General features: G+C 42.8%; 1 protein-coding gene across 1 annotated transcript; it reads left to right on the top strand.

Moving 5' to 3' along the window:
• The first annotated feature begins 8668 nt into the window (after window positions 1-8668).
• On the top strand, window positions 8669-10191 carry LOC147709210 (uncharacterized). Its single transcript, XM_086925897.1, has 2 exons — window positions 8669-8852; window positions 9161-10191. Exons 1-2 carry the CDS (start codon window positions 8669-8671, stop codon window positions 9670-9672), a joined length of 696 nt encoding a protein of 231 aa, XP_086782023.1. The 3' UTR covers window positions 9673-10191.
• The last annotated feature ends 2354 nt before the right edge of the window (window positions 10192-12545 follow it).

Genomic DNA, 12545 nt, shown 5'->3' with positions numbered 1-12545 from the left:
GCAACACTCTGTAATGCAGCTCCATGGCACATACTGGAGGTTCCTGGTGGGCTGTTGGCCCCCAGGGACCCCCAGTGTTGAAGGGGATTTAATTCCCTAATTTAAAAGGGGCCACAGGGCATGTTTGCATAGTGGTTCCATGAGGGGGCGTGGCCTAGGCACGATCGCGTGCCTTTTTATTTTTTCATTTTTTTGGAAGGGGGGGCTTTTACTTTTTTTGGGGCCCTGGGCACCCCGTCCCCCATGACCTGATCCCCAATGTAAAAAAAATTAAATTATTAACAGTAAGGGGGCTGCGTGGGCCCTCCTCCTTTGCCCAATTCCGGGCCCCGGGGACCCCATCCCCTGGGCATGGCCATTTTTTAAAAATATTATTTTTGAGGGGGGCTGCATGGCCCCCCTCCTAAGGCCATTTATGGCCCTGGGCCCTCCTTTGAATTTTTTTTAATTAAAATAATTATTATTGGGGAGGGGGGCTGTATGGCCCCCCTCCCTGGCCACTTCTGGCCCGGGGACCCCATCCCCGGGGCCTGGTCACCTCGTTGGGGACCTTGGGGGGAGCCCCAATGCCCCCATGGTCCCAGCCCGCTCACTGCCTCCTGCGGGAGCCAGCATTGCTTTTCTACATGGGTAGCTGCTAAGATGCAGCTCCCTGTGTGGAAAAGCAATCGGCTTTGGTATTTGGAAGAGAGAGCAGGTTTCCAGCTCTCTCTTCCAAATACCAAAGCAGAGTTAGCTATGGCAGGGCGGTAGCTGCGAGGCTCCCGCCCTGCCATAGCAAACTGCAGTGTCCCGGTGGTAGGTACCCTGGGACACTGCAGGAGCCGGCCCTGGGGAGGGGGGGGGGTGGCAGTACCCAGGGCCACGACAGGACTCCAGGAGGGGGGCCACATGGCCCCCCTCCCACAATTCACAAAGCCCGGGCGAGGTGGTCGATGGGTTTGGGGGTCAATTTCAATATTTAGAGCCCCGGGGAGGTGGCGGTCCCCGGGGCATGTGAGGGGGGGGGGTTCAAGCCCCCCACACAGGTTTAAATTTTTATTTCTTTTTTAAAAACAAGACCGGGGTGGCAATCCCCAGGGCTTGGGGGGCCTTTGAGCCCCCCCACACGAAATTAATAAGCCTCAGGTGGTGGCGAGCCCCCCACCAATATATTTGATATAATATAATTAATAACGAAGCCTGGGAGCCCGAGCTATGTTTTTTTTTTTTGCCGATTTAAAAAAAATATATATTTTTTTTGACCCTGGGGGTCCTTGTGGGACCTCCTAAGCTGACCTAGGAGGTCAGGCTGTTTCTACCCTGCCCCCTTTTTGCATTTTGCACACTTGTTTAACTGATTTCTTGTGCCTCGGTTCTACAGAGGCACAAGATGGCTGCCAACACTTCCTGGTTTGGAGTGTTGACAGCCAATTAGTATAAAGCTCGTGATCGGGAGGGTGCGCGGAACCTGCGCAGCCATAGATATTGAAACTTTTTTAATTTTGATTCTCTCATCAACTACTGAACGGATTTACAACATTTAACAAAAAGGGATCTTTTTGCCAAATTTGGTGTCATTCCGTTCAGCAGTTCGGGCTGTAGCGTGTCTAAAGTTTCCTTTGGGAAATTGCACGGGGAAACACGTTTTGGGACCCCCCTTTTTTCTCTGCCCCCGCTTGATGAATCACCCTGTAACTTTTCAAGATAGGAGCGGACCGGAGCGCCCCGCGAGTTTTGAGAATTTCGCGAAGATTTGTCAATCGGCGCTAAAGTTATTGGGAATAGAATGTTGCGAATTTCCTATTGAAAATAGGTCCTAACTATAACTACCTATTGGCGACCGCCAGTAGGTAATATAAATATATATATCCACCACCAGACACTCAGTGCCCTTTTATCTCACTCCTGCAGTTTCATTTCCAACACGGTATTCTCCTTTTGTCACTATTTCTCTGTCTTTCTCTTCTTCTTTCTCTCCCTTTTGTGTTTTTCTCTCTCTTCCTCTGAATGAAAACTTGATGAGAAAAAATAAATGCCAGTACCCAAAAATTAGTGTTGGTGGGCCCCACCTGCAACCACTGTCTCAAATTAAGCAGTGATTAAAGCCATATACTGGCAAAGTAGATTATTGAGTCACTGATTAACACATTGCACATATTTACATTTCTTTCAGGTAGCAGGCACATTGTGATAAGGCTTGATTATTCTTTCTCTGTTTGCCACTACCTTGGCTTTACAGAACTGGAGATCGCCTCCACACTTGAAGGACCACATTATCTGTTCTGGCATGGTTGTTTTTCAACAAAGTATGGCAACTAATATTGTAAAATAATTTAAGAATCATTAACATGTCTCAATAGATTCCATGCATATCAATCACTGAGGATCTCCAAAAGCCATTTACATGTAGAGGAGGCACATGCTCTCCCCTGCCAGCCAGCATTCTTCACTCCTTCCTTCACACTCCTCATCCCCTCCCTCCACATCACCTTACAACAGCCCCCAGAACCCTTTTACCACAGACCCTCACTGGTGATAAATATGTGCTTTAAACCCCACAAAAAGGGAATGCCATGCTGAATACCACCTGGTAAATCTGTGTCTGTACACTAAATCCCCATCTTGTGGGGTTAAACTTGCAACTGCACTGTACTAGCCGGTTGTTACCGTACAGGACTGGTAATTTCTGATGTGGATTTGCACCACATCAGCACCATTCAACTTGCAATTGGGGCAACGGTAAGCTACTCCAAGTGATAGATAGTGATAGATCACACTCCATCACATCTACAAATACATAGCAGGGGTAATTTGCTACACTAATTTCAACAAAAGGTAGAAAGACAACGCAAGATTTCATCAGAATGTAATAGAGCGAGACAGTGATATGCTAATGTATTGTTGTTTGCGTAGCACATTGCTAACCACTGAGAGGCGCAAAGAACATATTTGGAAGGAAAAAATGTTTTTTTCTTCCCTGAATACTTATCACTCATTCATAACATTAGGCAATATTCAAACAGAAACAAAAAGTGATATATTCAACCATTGGGTTCCAGCAATAATTCTAATTCATGCCTTCTTGATCCCAAGTAATTGTTGCCTTGAGCAAAGTGCATTTTGGTTGCCGTTGGCCGTGTTGTACTATGAAATTCGTATAGCCTTTTCTTTTCACAGACTGTGTTTTGGGATTAATTGGATTCACTCACACGCCTCCTAAAAACCAGAATTTCTGAGTTTGCACCCCCAAGTGTTGTTCCAGTCATCCCCATACATTTTCTTACCCCCATATTCTGTGTGGTTCAAACTATATATACATAGCCCACTCCATAGATGACAGGTATTTGCTTGTGCCGCCATGTCAAGCCTCATACCCTTCCCACCTGTTCTCTGTGGGTTTATTCGTTTTATCAGTCTGTCTTTGTTTTGGGTGTAGCTACGTTTGTCCTGTCACATCCGGTGACATTAGGTCAAAAAGGGGTAGTATTGTTATATTATTATTATTGCGCTGGGACAGTGCTTAGACAGGAGCTTGGTAATGTGTATTATATTCTGTATATGTAGTAATTTGATCTCCTATTGCTGATGTATGTTTTTTTTATTTGAATTTTTTTGTAATGAAACTTTATCCGATTTTGAAATCCACCCCATGGAGGACAATTACATCTGCACAGCACCATCACATTACAATCGGTCACTTGATAAATCACATTTCCAAATCGAATCACTGACAGAATATCGATGTTGAAAATATCAACGTCAAAAATATCAGAGGTGGAATATCGACATCAAAAATATCGAACCCCTATCTACATTAAGGTAAGTACAAAAATATTGTTGTAAAAATATAGTTTTTTTTTAATGTTCAATTAATAATATAAAATTAAATAAATAATACATAAATTTAAAATAAACAGTTAAAAATATATTTAAAATTATAAGTAATAAATATAATGTAAATAAATTAACACATACATATAAAAAATAATTTACATACTTAATAATATTACAATTAATTACTCTAATAACTTATAAATTGTTAGAAAAAATATATACATTATACATACATACATACACATACAACAATAATATAAATAAAAATATCAAAACTATATATAACAAATTTTAAAAGTTAATTTTAAATAAATTAGTCACTACATTAACTAAAACAATAAATATTGGATAGCGTAGTGGTAAAAATTACTATTCCAGCTCCAGAGGGTGCAACAGTAGGTAAAGTGTTGGATAGCATAGGAGTTAAAATTACTATTCCAACTCCAGAGGGTGCAACAGTAGGGAAAGTGTTGGATAGCATAGGAGTTACTATTACTATTCCAACTCCAGAGGGTGCAACAGTAGGTGTTGGATAGCGTAGGGATTAAAATTACTATTCCAACTCCAGAGGGTGCAACAGTAGGGAAAGTGTTGGATAGCGTAGGGATAAAAATTACTATTACAGCTCCAGAGGGTGCAACAGTAGGGAAAGTGTTGGATAGCGTAGGGGTTAAAATTACTATTCCAACTCCAGAGGGTGCAACAGTAGGGAAAGTGTTGGATAGCGTAGGGGTAAAAATTACTATTCCAACTCCAGAGGGTGCAACAGTAGGGAAAATGTTGGATAGCGCAGGGGTAAAAATTACTATTCCAACTCCAGAGGGTGCAACAGTAGGGAAAGTGTTGGATAGCGTAGGGGTTAAAATTACTATTGCAACTTCAGAGGGTGCAACAGTAGGGAAAGTGTTGGATAGCGTAGTGGTTAAAGTTACTATTCCAACTCCAGAGGGTGCAACAGTAGGGAAAGTGTTGGATGGCATAGGGGTCAAAACATCTTACTAATAATTAAAATAATATATTTTTTTTAAATAAAAATTCAATTATTAAATTACAACAAATTAATTAACAATACCAATAAATAATTATTTAAAATTAAATACCAATTAATAATTAATTAACAATTAAAAAACATACAATTAAATAATATTTAAATTGTAAAAAAAATAAAAATTAAAAAATATCAATACCAAAAACAATATTTATTAAAAAAACATGTAATAATTAATAATTAATTAACAAGAAATGATTGATAAATACCAATAAATTATAAAAAAATAAAAATAACATGTAATTACCAAATAACAATTAATAAACAATTATTTAAAAAATACAATTAGTAAAAATGGTTTCCTCATTTATATTGTGTATCATTTCTTACTCTGCATATGTGTCCACATTTGGGATGTATTTGAAACTTTCTTAATAAACAATTTCAACACAAAAATGTATAACCAATAAATAAATGATTAACAAATTTAATTATCAATACTCAACACTAAAATTTTTTTACTTAATTACAATTAAATTACATACCACCCTATTACCCTATAACCTCACAATACACTTCAATAATAAATTAATACACTTACTATAATTACCAATTAATCAATTAATAAAAAATAATTTCAAAATAATAAAAAATAATTATCAATTAATAGTTAATATACATAAAATTATGTATCAATACCAATAAATAAAAATAACATATTTATTTAATTACAATTAAATTACTTCCCACCCTATTCCCCTATAAACCCACAACCCGCTACAGAACAAAAACACAAAATATATTTAAAAATATTTAATAATTCCTAAAAAATATTTAATTAATTTACTATAATTAAATTACTTCCAACCCTATTCTCCTAAAAACCCACAACCGGCTACGGTACTAAAATGCATAATTTACTTAAATAAATTATTACTAACTTTAAAAATGTAATACATTTATTTTAAAAGTAGTACAATAGATAACAAAATTATAAAAATAAACATATAATATAAAATACATAACACTAATATTAATATCGATATAAGTAACATCGATATTTTTGCTATCAAAATTACTAACTTCGATATTAACAAAAATAATATTTCTTACCGTCAGGTCGATATTCTGGTCGTCGATATTCTTGATTTGGATATTCTATCCCTCTGAAATTTTGGACTCGATATTATTGCCTGTCGACATAAAAACCCCAATATTTAGACTGTTTACCTTCCAAATAATAGTAGGGCCCCCACCTCACCCATATCTTGGGTTTTTGCAAACAGCCTTATGCAGTATAGATGGAGTTTTCCATGTGAGCTCACCAGTCCACTTTGGGGAGTTCCATCTTCGAGCGATGTCTCACATTGCGACCAATGTGGCAATACCTACAAGCATTTGACCAGCCCAAGGGGCTAATCTCGTTGACCATGCCTAAGAGGGCCTCCCTGGGGGTTAGTTTAAGGTCATGTTCCAAGACCCCAGAGAGTTCATCTCCTATTTGTTGCCGATAACGTGAGAGGGTCAGACAGGCCAAGCCATGTTGTAAAAATCAGCTGGCGCTGCAGAGCAGTGAAAGCAAACTGTCTGGGGGATCTTGCCAGCTTTATATCGGGGTGAGATATGTTGTATGTAGATAATTTAGTTAAATCAACCAGAGGCATGTGAAAATGGCCAAAGGGCATGGGGCTAACCTGGCCTCACTCTAGTCTGCCTTGTCAAATTTGCAAATCCATCCCTCCCAAAGGTGTCAAACCCATGTGGGGCATTCGCAATGAGTGATCCGTAGGCTTGGGATATGGCGACCTTCCAATGGTGACCCATTAGCAGTTTAGCCTCAAGGGGGCTAAATTCAGGAGTGTCAGGAAGGATGTTGGCTGTGAGGGCGTGACACAGTTGCAAATATTTGAGGAATTATGTCCGAAGGAGGATATAAAAGACTTGTAAGTCCTGGAAAGTCAAAATATGTTTCCGGGCCCAGACATCTCCCAGGACTGTGATGCCTATCATATCCCATTTATGGAATCCCTCTAACCCTGCTGTATGGTGGAACAATTGCCCCCTCCAGAGGGGAGTCATCTCAGTCAATTTACGGCTCCAACCCAAACATTCTCAGTGTGGATTTCCACCAAAGGAAGACCACGCAGGTGTTGTTGGGTAGAGTGTGGGGTATTGGAGCACCATATCAAGCCCAGAGAAAGTGAGCTCCCCTTGATAGGTTGGATTTTCCCACCTTCCGCTAAGCCAGACATTAATGACAATCTGCTAGTAAGTGTACGGGATTGCCTGCCATTGGGGAATGCAATTCATGACCGACCACCTGACTAGAGAAAGGATCGAAGGATGAACTGAAGTGTGCAGAACCAGCGGGGGAACTCGGGAGTGGGAAATGCTGAAATATATACAGAAAGTGTGAGAGAATCATCAGCACAAAGAGTGCGGCATATCCCACTATGTCCAAGGGAAGCTGTGCCCAATTCTGGATGTCACTTTTCATCTTGAACACCAGTGTAGTCAGATTTAGGTGTCTTGTGACTTCAGGGATCAGGCCGATGTGGAACCCAAGATAGTTCAAGGCGAGATGCCTTACCAGGATGTTAGACTGTCATGAAAGGGAGCTCGTAAATTTGTGGTTGCATTTCCTCTCTCTCTTCCCATTCTAGTTCCACTGCTCTTTTCAAAGTGCCATAGGTTGGCAGAGGTGGTTGGAAGGAAAGGGGGCATGAAGAGCATTTTGCTTAGATATTGCCGCTACGGAACAAGATCTTGTTACAGGGCTTGTCCATTCTTTTGCAGTGAGGCCCAGAACCTAATCCCTAAGATGGGCCATACCCACTTACCCACATATTTCAGCCGAAATCATTATTTTTTACTGAGGAAAAAACTATTTCTTGGGCTTGGAGGAAGTGTGTAGCTCTTTGCCAGAAGGGTGGAAACCCTTTTTGGAGCAAGTGAAGCTCAAATTTGGACTTATAGATTCACAAATTTAACTAGAAATGTTTCAGTAAACTCTTAGGCCAGATGTACTAAGCCTATGTGATGTCCTTACGTCATGCAAGTCAATGCAAAGCCCACGCGAAGACTTCAGTAAGATTCATGAAGCCACGCAAGGGCCTATTTGTGCCGCCTTCCCAGGTCTTGTAAAGAAATGTAACGCAATGCAGCTGCATGCACTGCGTTACGTTACACTTCGAGCTGGTAGACCTGGGTGGAACCTGGGTATTCTTGTGTATCCACCCATGGATTTGATGCAATTCGATGTTTCGACCCAACAGTTGCACAAGGTGACTTAGGGGCATATGTATGAATAGCCCGTTTTGCGAATCTCAAATTGCGATATTTAGTGATTCCCAGTTTGAGATTCGTAAATCGGGATGTATTTAAAAAACTCGCTAACGATTAGCGATTTCTTAAAAATCGCAAAAAAGTCTCAGAAACATGCTTTGCGATTCCTTACTTGCAAAATTCGCAAATTAAGAAATCACAACAACGGGAATATGCAATACAGGTGCAGCCTGATGACATCACAACCAGGAAGTGGGAGTGATTTGCTGCACCTGATTGCCTGAGCCACAGTCAGAGGCTGTTTGGAGAGTGTGAGGAGTCAGCACAGCAGAGGAGTCCCAGAAGCAACATGAGGGCAAGGAGGGAGAAAAATGGATGAAAATACACAAATTCTCAGACAAGGAGCAGGAGGTGCTCATTTAGGAGATGGTGTGCAGCCATGAGCTCCTCTTTGGGAAAAAGGCACTGTGAGTCCCTTAGTTCAGGAAAAGAAAGATCTGGCTGGACATTCAGGAAAAAGTCAATGCTGTGGGTGTGACTCATCGCACTGTGGAAGAATTGCGAAAGAGGTGGTATGATATGCGGCAAAGGTCGAAGGAGAGGGTGGCAGCCAGACTGAAGGAGTCAAACAAGACCTGGGGAGGATCATCCACAGCAGCAGAGCCAACACACCATGAGGAGCTGGTGGAGTCAACCCTCCTGCCTGAGAGCGTCAGTGGCGTGGCTGACATAGACAGCTCCGACCCTGCAACCAGCAGCCAAGGTAAGATGCATGCCCAATATATCTGCACACATCCCCATCCCATGCACACATACGGGAATGCACAATATAAAAACAACACATGTTACTCCGGTCCACTTCTTACAGCACACCCAGCAAAGCATCATGGGAGACGTAGTCAGATCTTTGATAGTGTGTCCATGAGACATAGTAAAATAAATGCAACATGTGAATCAGTGATAAGGGAATAAGAGAGTGTCAGAAGTTAGCCAAGACAAATTGTAGAAATTCTATTGAGTGCAAAATGCAGACAATGACACAAACTCATGTATTCCCCTTTACACCCACAGCACAATCCAGGACACTTGATGACAGTGCAGAGGAAGATGAGTTTGGAAATCCTGACAACCAGGCTGATGATGGGGACTCAAGTGAAGAGACAGAACACAGAACAATCATGCGCAGGAAGCGCACATATATGCCCCCACTGGCACAATTGGAGGATGACATAGAGGCCACAGGGGAGGAGAGTGAGCAAAGAGAGGCAAGGCAGGGTGTGTCCCACATGCAGGGGCAGGAACCCCCACAAATTAGTGTGCCTGGAACGGAAACACACAGGTCAAAGCCCAGGACCAGCACTGCCACAGGCGAAGAACACACAGCCTTTGCAGGTCCTGAGAACAGCATGCTGCAGGTACAGCGCCTGCAACAGAAATCATTGCGCTCTATTAATAGGCAGCTCAGCAGACTCAACAAGAATCAGCGCTACATGGAGGAGGGCATCATGGCCATGGCAGGTGCCATACGTGACCTGTGTGTCACTTTGAAGCATGACCAAGACGCTAGGGACAGGGCTGTCTAACGTGCCAACGCATGTCTGCATAACTACACAAAGGCGGTGAACCGCCTGTGCACCACCACCCGCAACTTGACCCATTGCAGCAGTACCATGCAGGTGGAAATGTCACACTGCTGCCACAACATTGCAAGAGGCCTGGCGCAGGTCACCAAGGCAGTTGAGCAGATGCAGACAGCAAACTCAGTTGGCACAGCACTCATGGTCTCTGGGGAGAGTGAGGAAACATCAAGTAGGAGTAGCAACACACCAACATTGCCAGATGCGAGAAGGCGCAATGGCAGACAGGGTGCAGTACCTAGGTACCCAACGGAGGGCACTCAGCCTGGAGACCAACCAGCACCAATGTGTCACTGAAGGAGGCAAACTGTACAGTTAAACAGTTGCATCAATGGGTGAGGCAACCCATGAATACATATTGAACATTTTTTTGGGAACTAACTGCACTGTGGATAATAACATGTGCTGGGTACAGCAACAGTCAGTGTATTTGAACTATAAATAAACACAGCACTGATTTAAATCATTATTTTGTCTCATGTCATCCTTACTCACCTAGAAGTAGTTCTGTGTGATCTCAGTCTGTCTCTGACACCCGGCAATCCCCAAATCCTGATGCTGGTCTACCAAAGGGAGCAGGGCAATCGCCATCCGATGTATCTGTATCGGTCACGTCAATTGTGGTGCCTTTCCTCATAGCCATGTTATGGAGCATTGCACAGCTTGCCACGATTTTACAGCAGGTGTCAGGGCTGTATTGCAGTGCTCCTCCACTTTTATGCAGGCACCGGAACTGGCTCTTTAGGATTCCAAACGTACGCTCTATGACACAGCACGTAGATCTGTGTGCCCTGTTGTATCTCCTCTCCCTTGCATTGGCTGGATTCAGGTACTGGGTCAGGATGAAGTCCCGCACTGCATAGGCACTGTCACCTGCAGGGATAGACACAATAGGTGAGTCGCTGTCCCCCCGCTCAGAAGATGTAGTGGATGGATGGATGTGTGCCATGCATTTACCTAGCATGTATCCCTCTCCAAACTCTCCAGCACTCAGATGTCTGTGTATCCCAATATGTCTAAAGATGAAAGAGTTGTGTGTACTGCCAGGGTATTTAGGTACAATGTCATTGATGATTTACTTAGCATTGCACACAATCTGTATATTCAGGTAATGGTAGCATTTATGTTTTCTGTAGACATATTCAGTTGCTGATGGGGGTGTTATGGCCACATTGGTCCCATCAATTCAGCCAATGACGTGGGGGAAATGTGCAATCTGGTAGAAGTCAAGTTTTGTTTGCTGTAATGCCTGTTGGGTGCTGGGGAAGTATATGTGATGTGATAACCTCTGTAGCATTGCATCTATAAATGCATGGAAAAAGCACGACAGAGCACTCTGTGAGACCCCGCCAACCTCTGCTATGACCCCTTGAAAACTCCCTGAGGCCAGGAGGTGCAGGGAGCACAGGACCTGCACATGGGTGGGAATTGTTTTGTTCCTGCTTGTTGGGTGTTCCAAATAGGGTTTCAGCTCCTCAATCAGGGCCAAGGTGGTCTGTGGGTGCAGCCTGTACTTGCAGTGGCGGCTGGTGAGATTTGAAAGTCATGGGGCGTAAATCAATTGTTGTACTTCACTGTGGCGAGCGAGCGAGCTGAATCCCCCACGGGAGGTTCGGGGGTACTCCCCCGAGAACATTTTGAAAAAAAGAGTGCGCAAATGGTGCATTTTCAAGCAAACCAGAAGGTGTGAAGAACAGCCCTGGAATAATTTCTACCCAGAACTCAGGATCCTTCCCAGCTGGCAGTGCCAGAGGAATAAATGAAAACCTGCCTCTTCAAGGAGGTTTTCTAGCCTTCTGCAAAACTCACAGGATGCCTCTCATTCCAAGCAAGGAAAAAGTCCCTGAAAAATGTTAAAGTGCAGCAGAGAAGCTCTGTGAACTGAGTAACGAACAAGTGACCTGAGCCTGTCAGATTTTGCTCATCCTGATCCTGTGCATATGTAGGGGTTTTGGTTACACATGAAATACACCTAGACTCAATATCCAAAACAGCATTACAAAGTGGCCACCAGCCAAAAGTCAGCGCACAACAATTCAATGAAATACAAAAATAAATTAAGTGAGAGAGATCCCGCTTAAGCGCAGCGACTGATGTAAGGATAAGAACACGACTCTGATCATCTGCCCTCAGTACCCCTCTTCCATCTCATGTGCACAGGGCTCTCTGCCCTCAGTACCCCTTTTCCATCCCTCCTGTGCGCAGGGCTCTCTTCCCTCAGTACCCCTCTTCCATCTCTCTCCTGTAAGGGTGACCAGACTCCCCCCTGTCAATGGGACACCAGTTTTCCAGTCCTGGGATTTAATTTAAGAAATAGGTGCGTTCTGGAAAGGAGAAGATAGTGCTATAGGCTTAATGGAGTCAAACCTAAAACCCGATTAAATTAATTACGGATTAAAGGGCAGCAGAAGATTCGAAAACGTGACATGGAGCCATATGTACATTCTAACTGGAGGAATGCAAAAACATAGACGGGTCTTCGTCTCAGCTCACTTTCTATTAGGTATGTGTCAAACATGTACTATGTTATCAACAAGTGCATAGCGCTTTTTAACTTTACTGTGAGTGTATATTCATCAAGCTGCGCTGCAAAGTCTCCAGAGAATCGAGTGGATTCAAGTCTATATTTATAACAGCTGCACGCTGTGTGTACGGGACAGAATAAAGAAGCGATATTTGTGTAATAGAGTCCTCACTTACTAGGAAAGAGCATAGACAATGCACAGAACAGCATAAAAAACAGGGACCGGCACAGCTGAAAACAGAAGTTTGAAAATGCTCCCCTGGAAATCGAAAGAGTTCTTACTTTCCACTCCTCA

Source organism: Lissotriton vulgaris, chromosome 6 (assembly GCF_964263255.1).
Source record: "Lissotriton vulgaris chromosome 6, aLisVul1.2, whole genome shotgun sequence".
In the NCBI taxonomy this organism is placed as follows: Eukaryota; Metazoa; Chordata; class Amphibia; order Caudata; family Salamandridae; genus Lissotriton; species Lissotriton vulgaris.
Note: the sequence above shows the minus strand (reverse complement) of the source record. Positions and strands in the feature narration are given on the sequence as shown.

Excerpts from the sequence above, each read along its gene's own strand:
- LOC147709210 (XM_086925897.1), top strand. The coding sequence starts at position 8,669 with ATGCGGCAAAGGTCGAAGGAGAGGGTGGCAGCCAGACTGAAGGAGTCA. Across the intron at positions 8,853-9,160 it reads CCCTGCAACCAGCAGCCAAG|CACAATCCAGGACACTTGAT; the intron begins GTAAGATGCATG and ends TTACACCCACAG.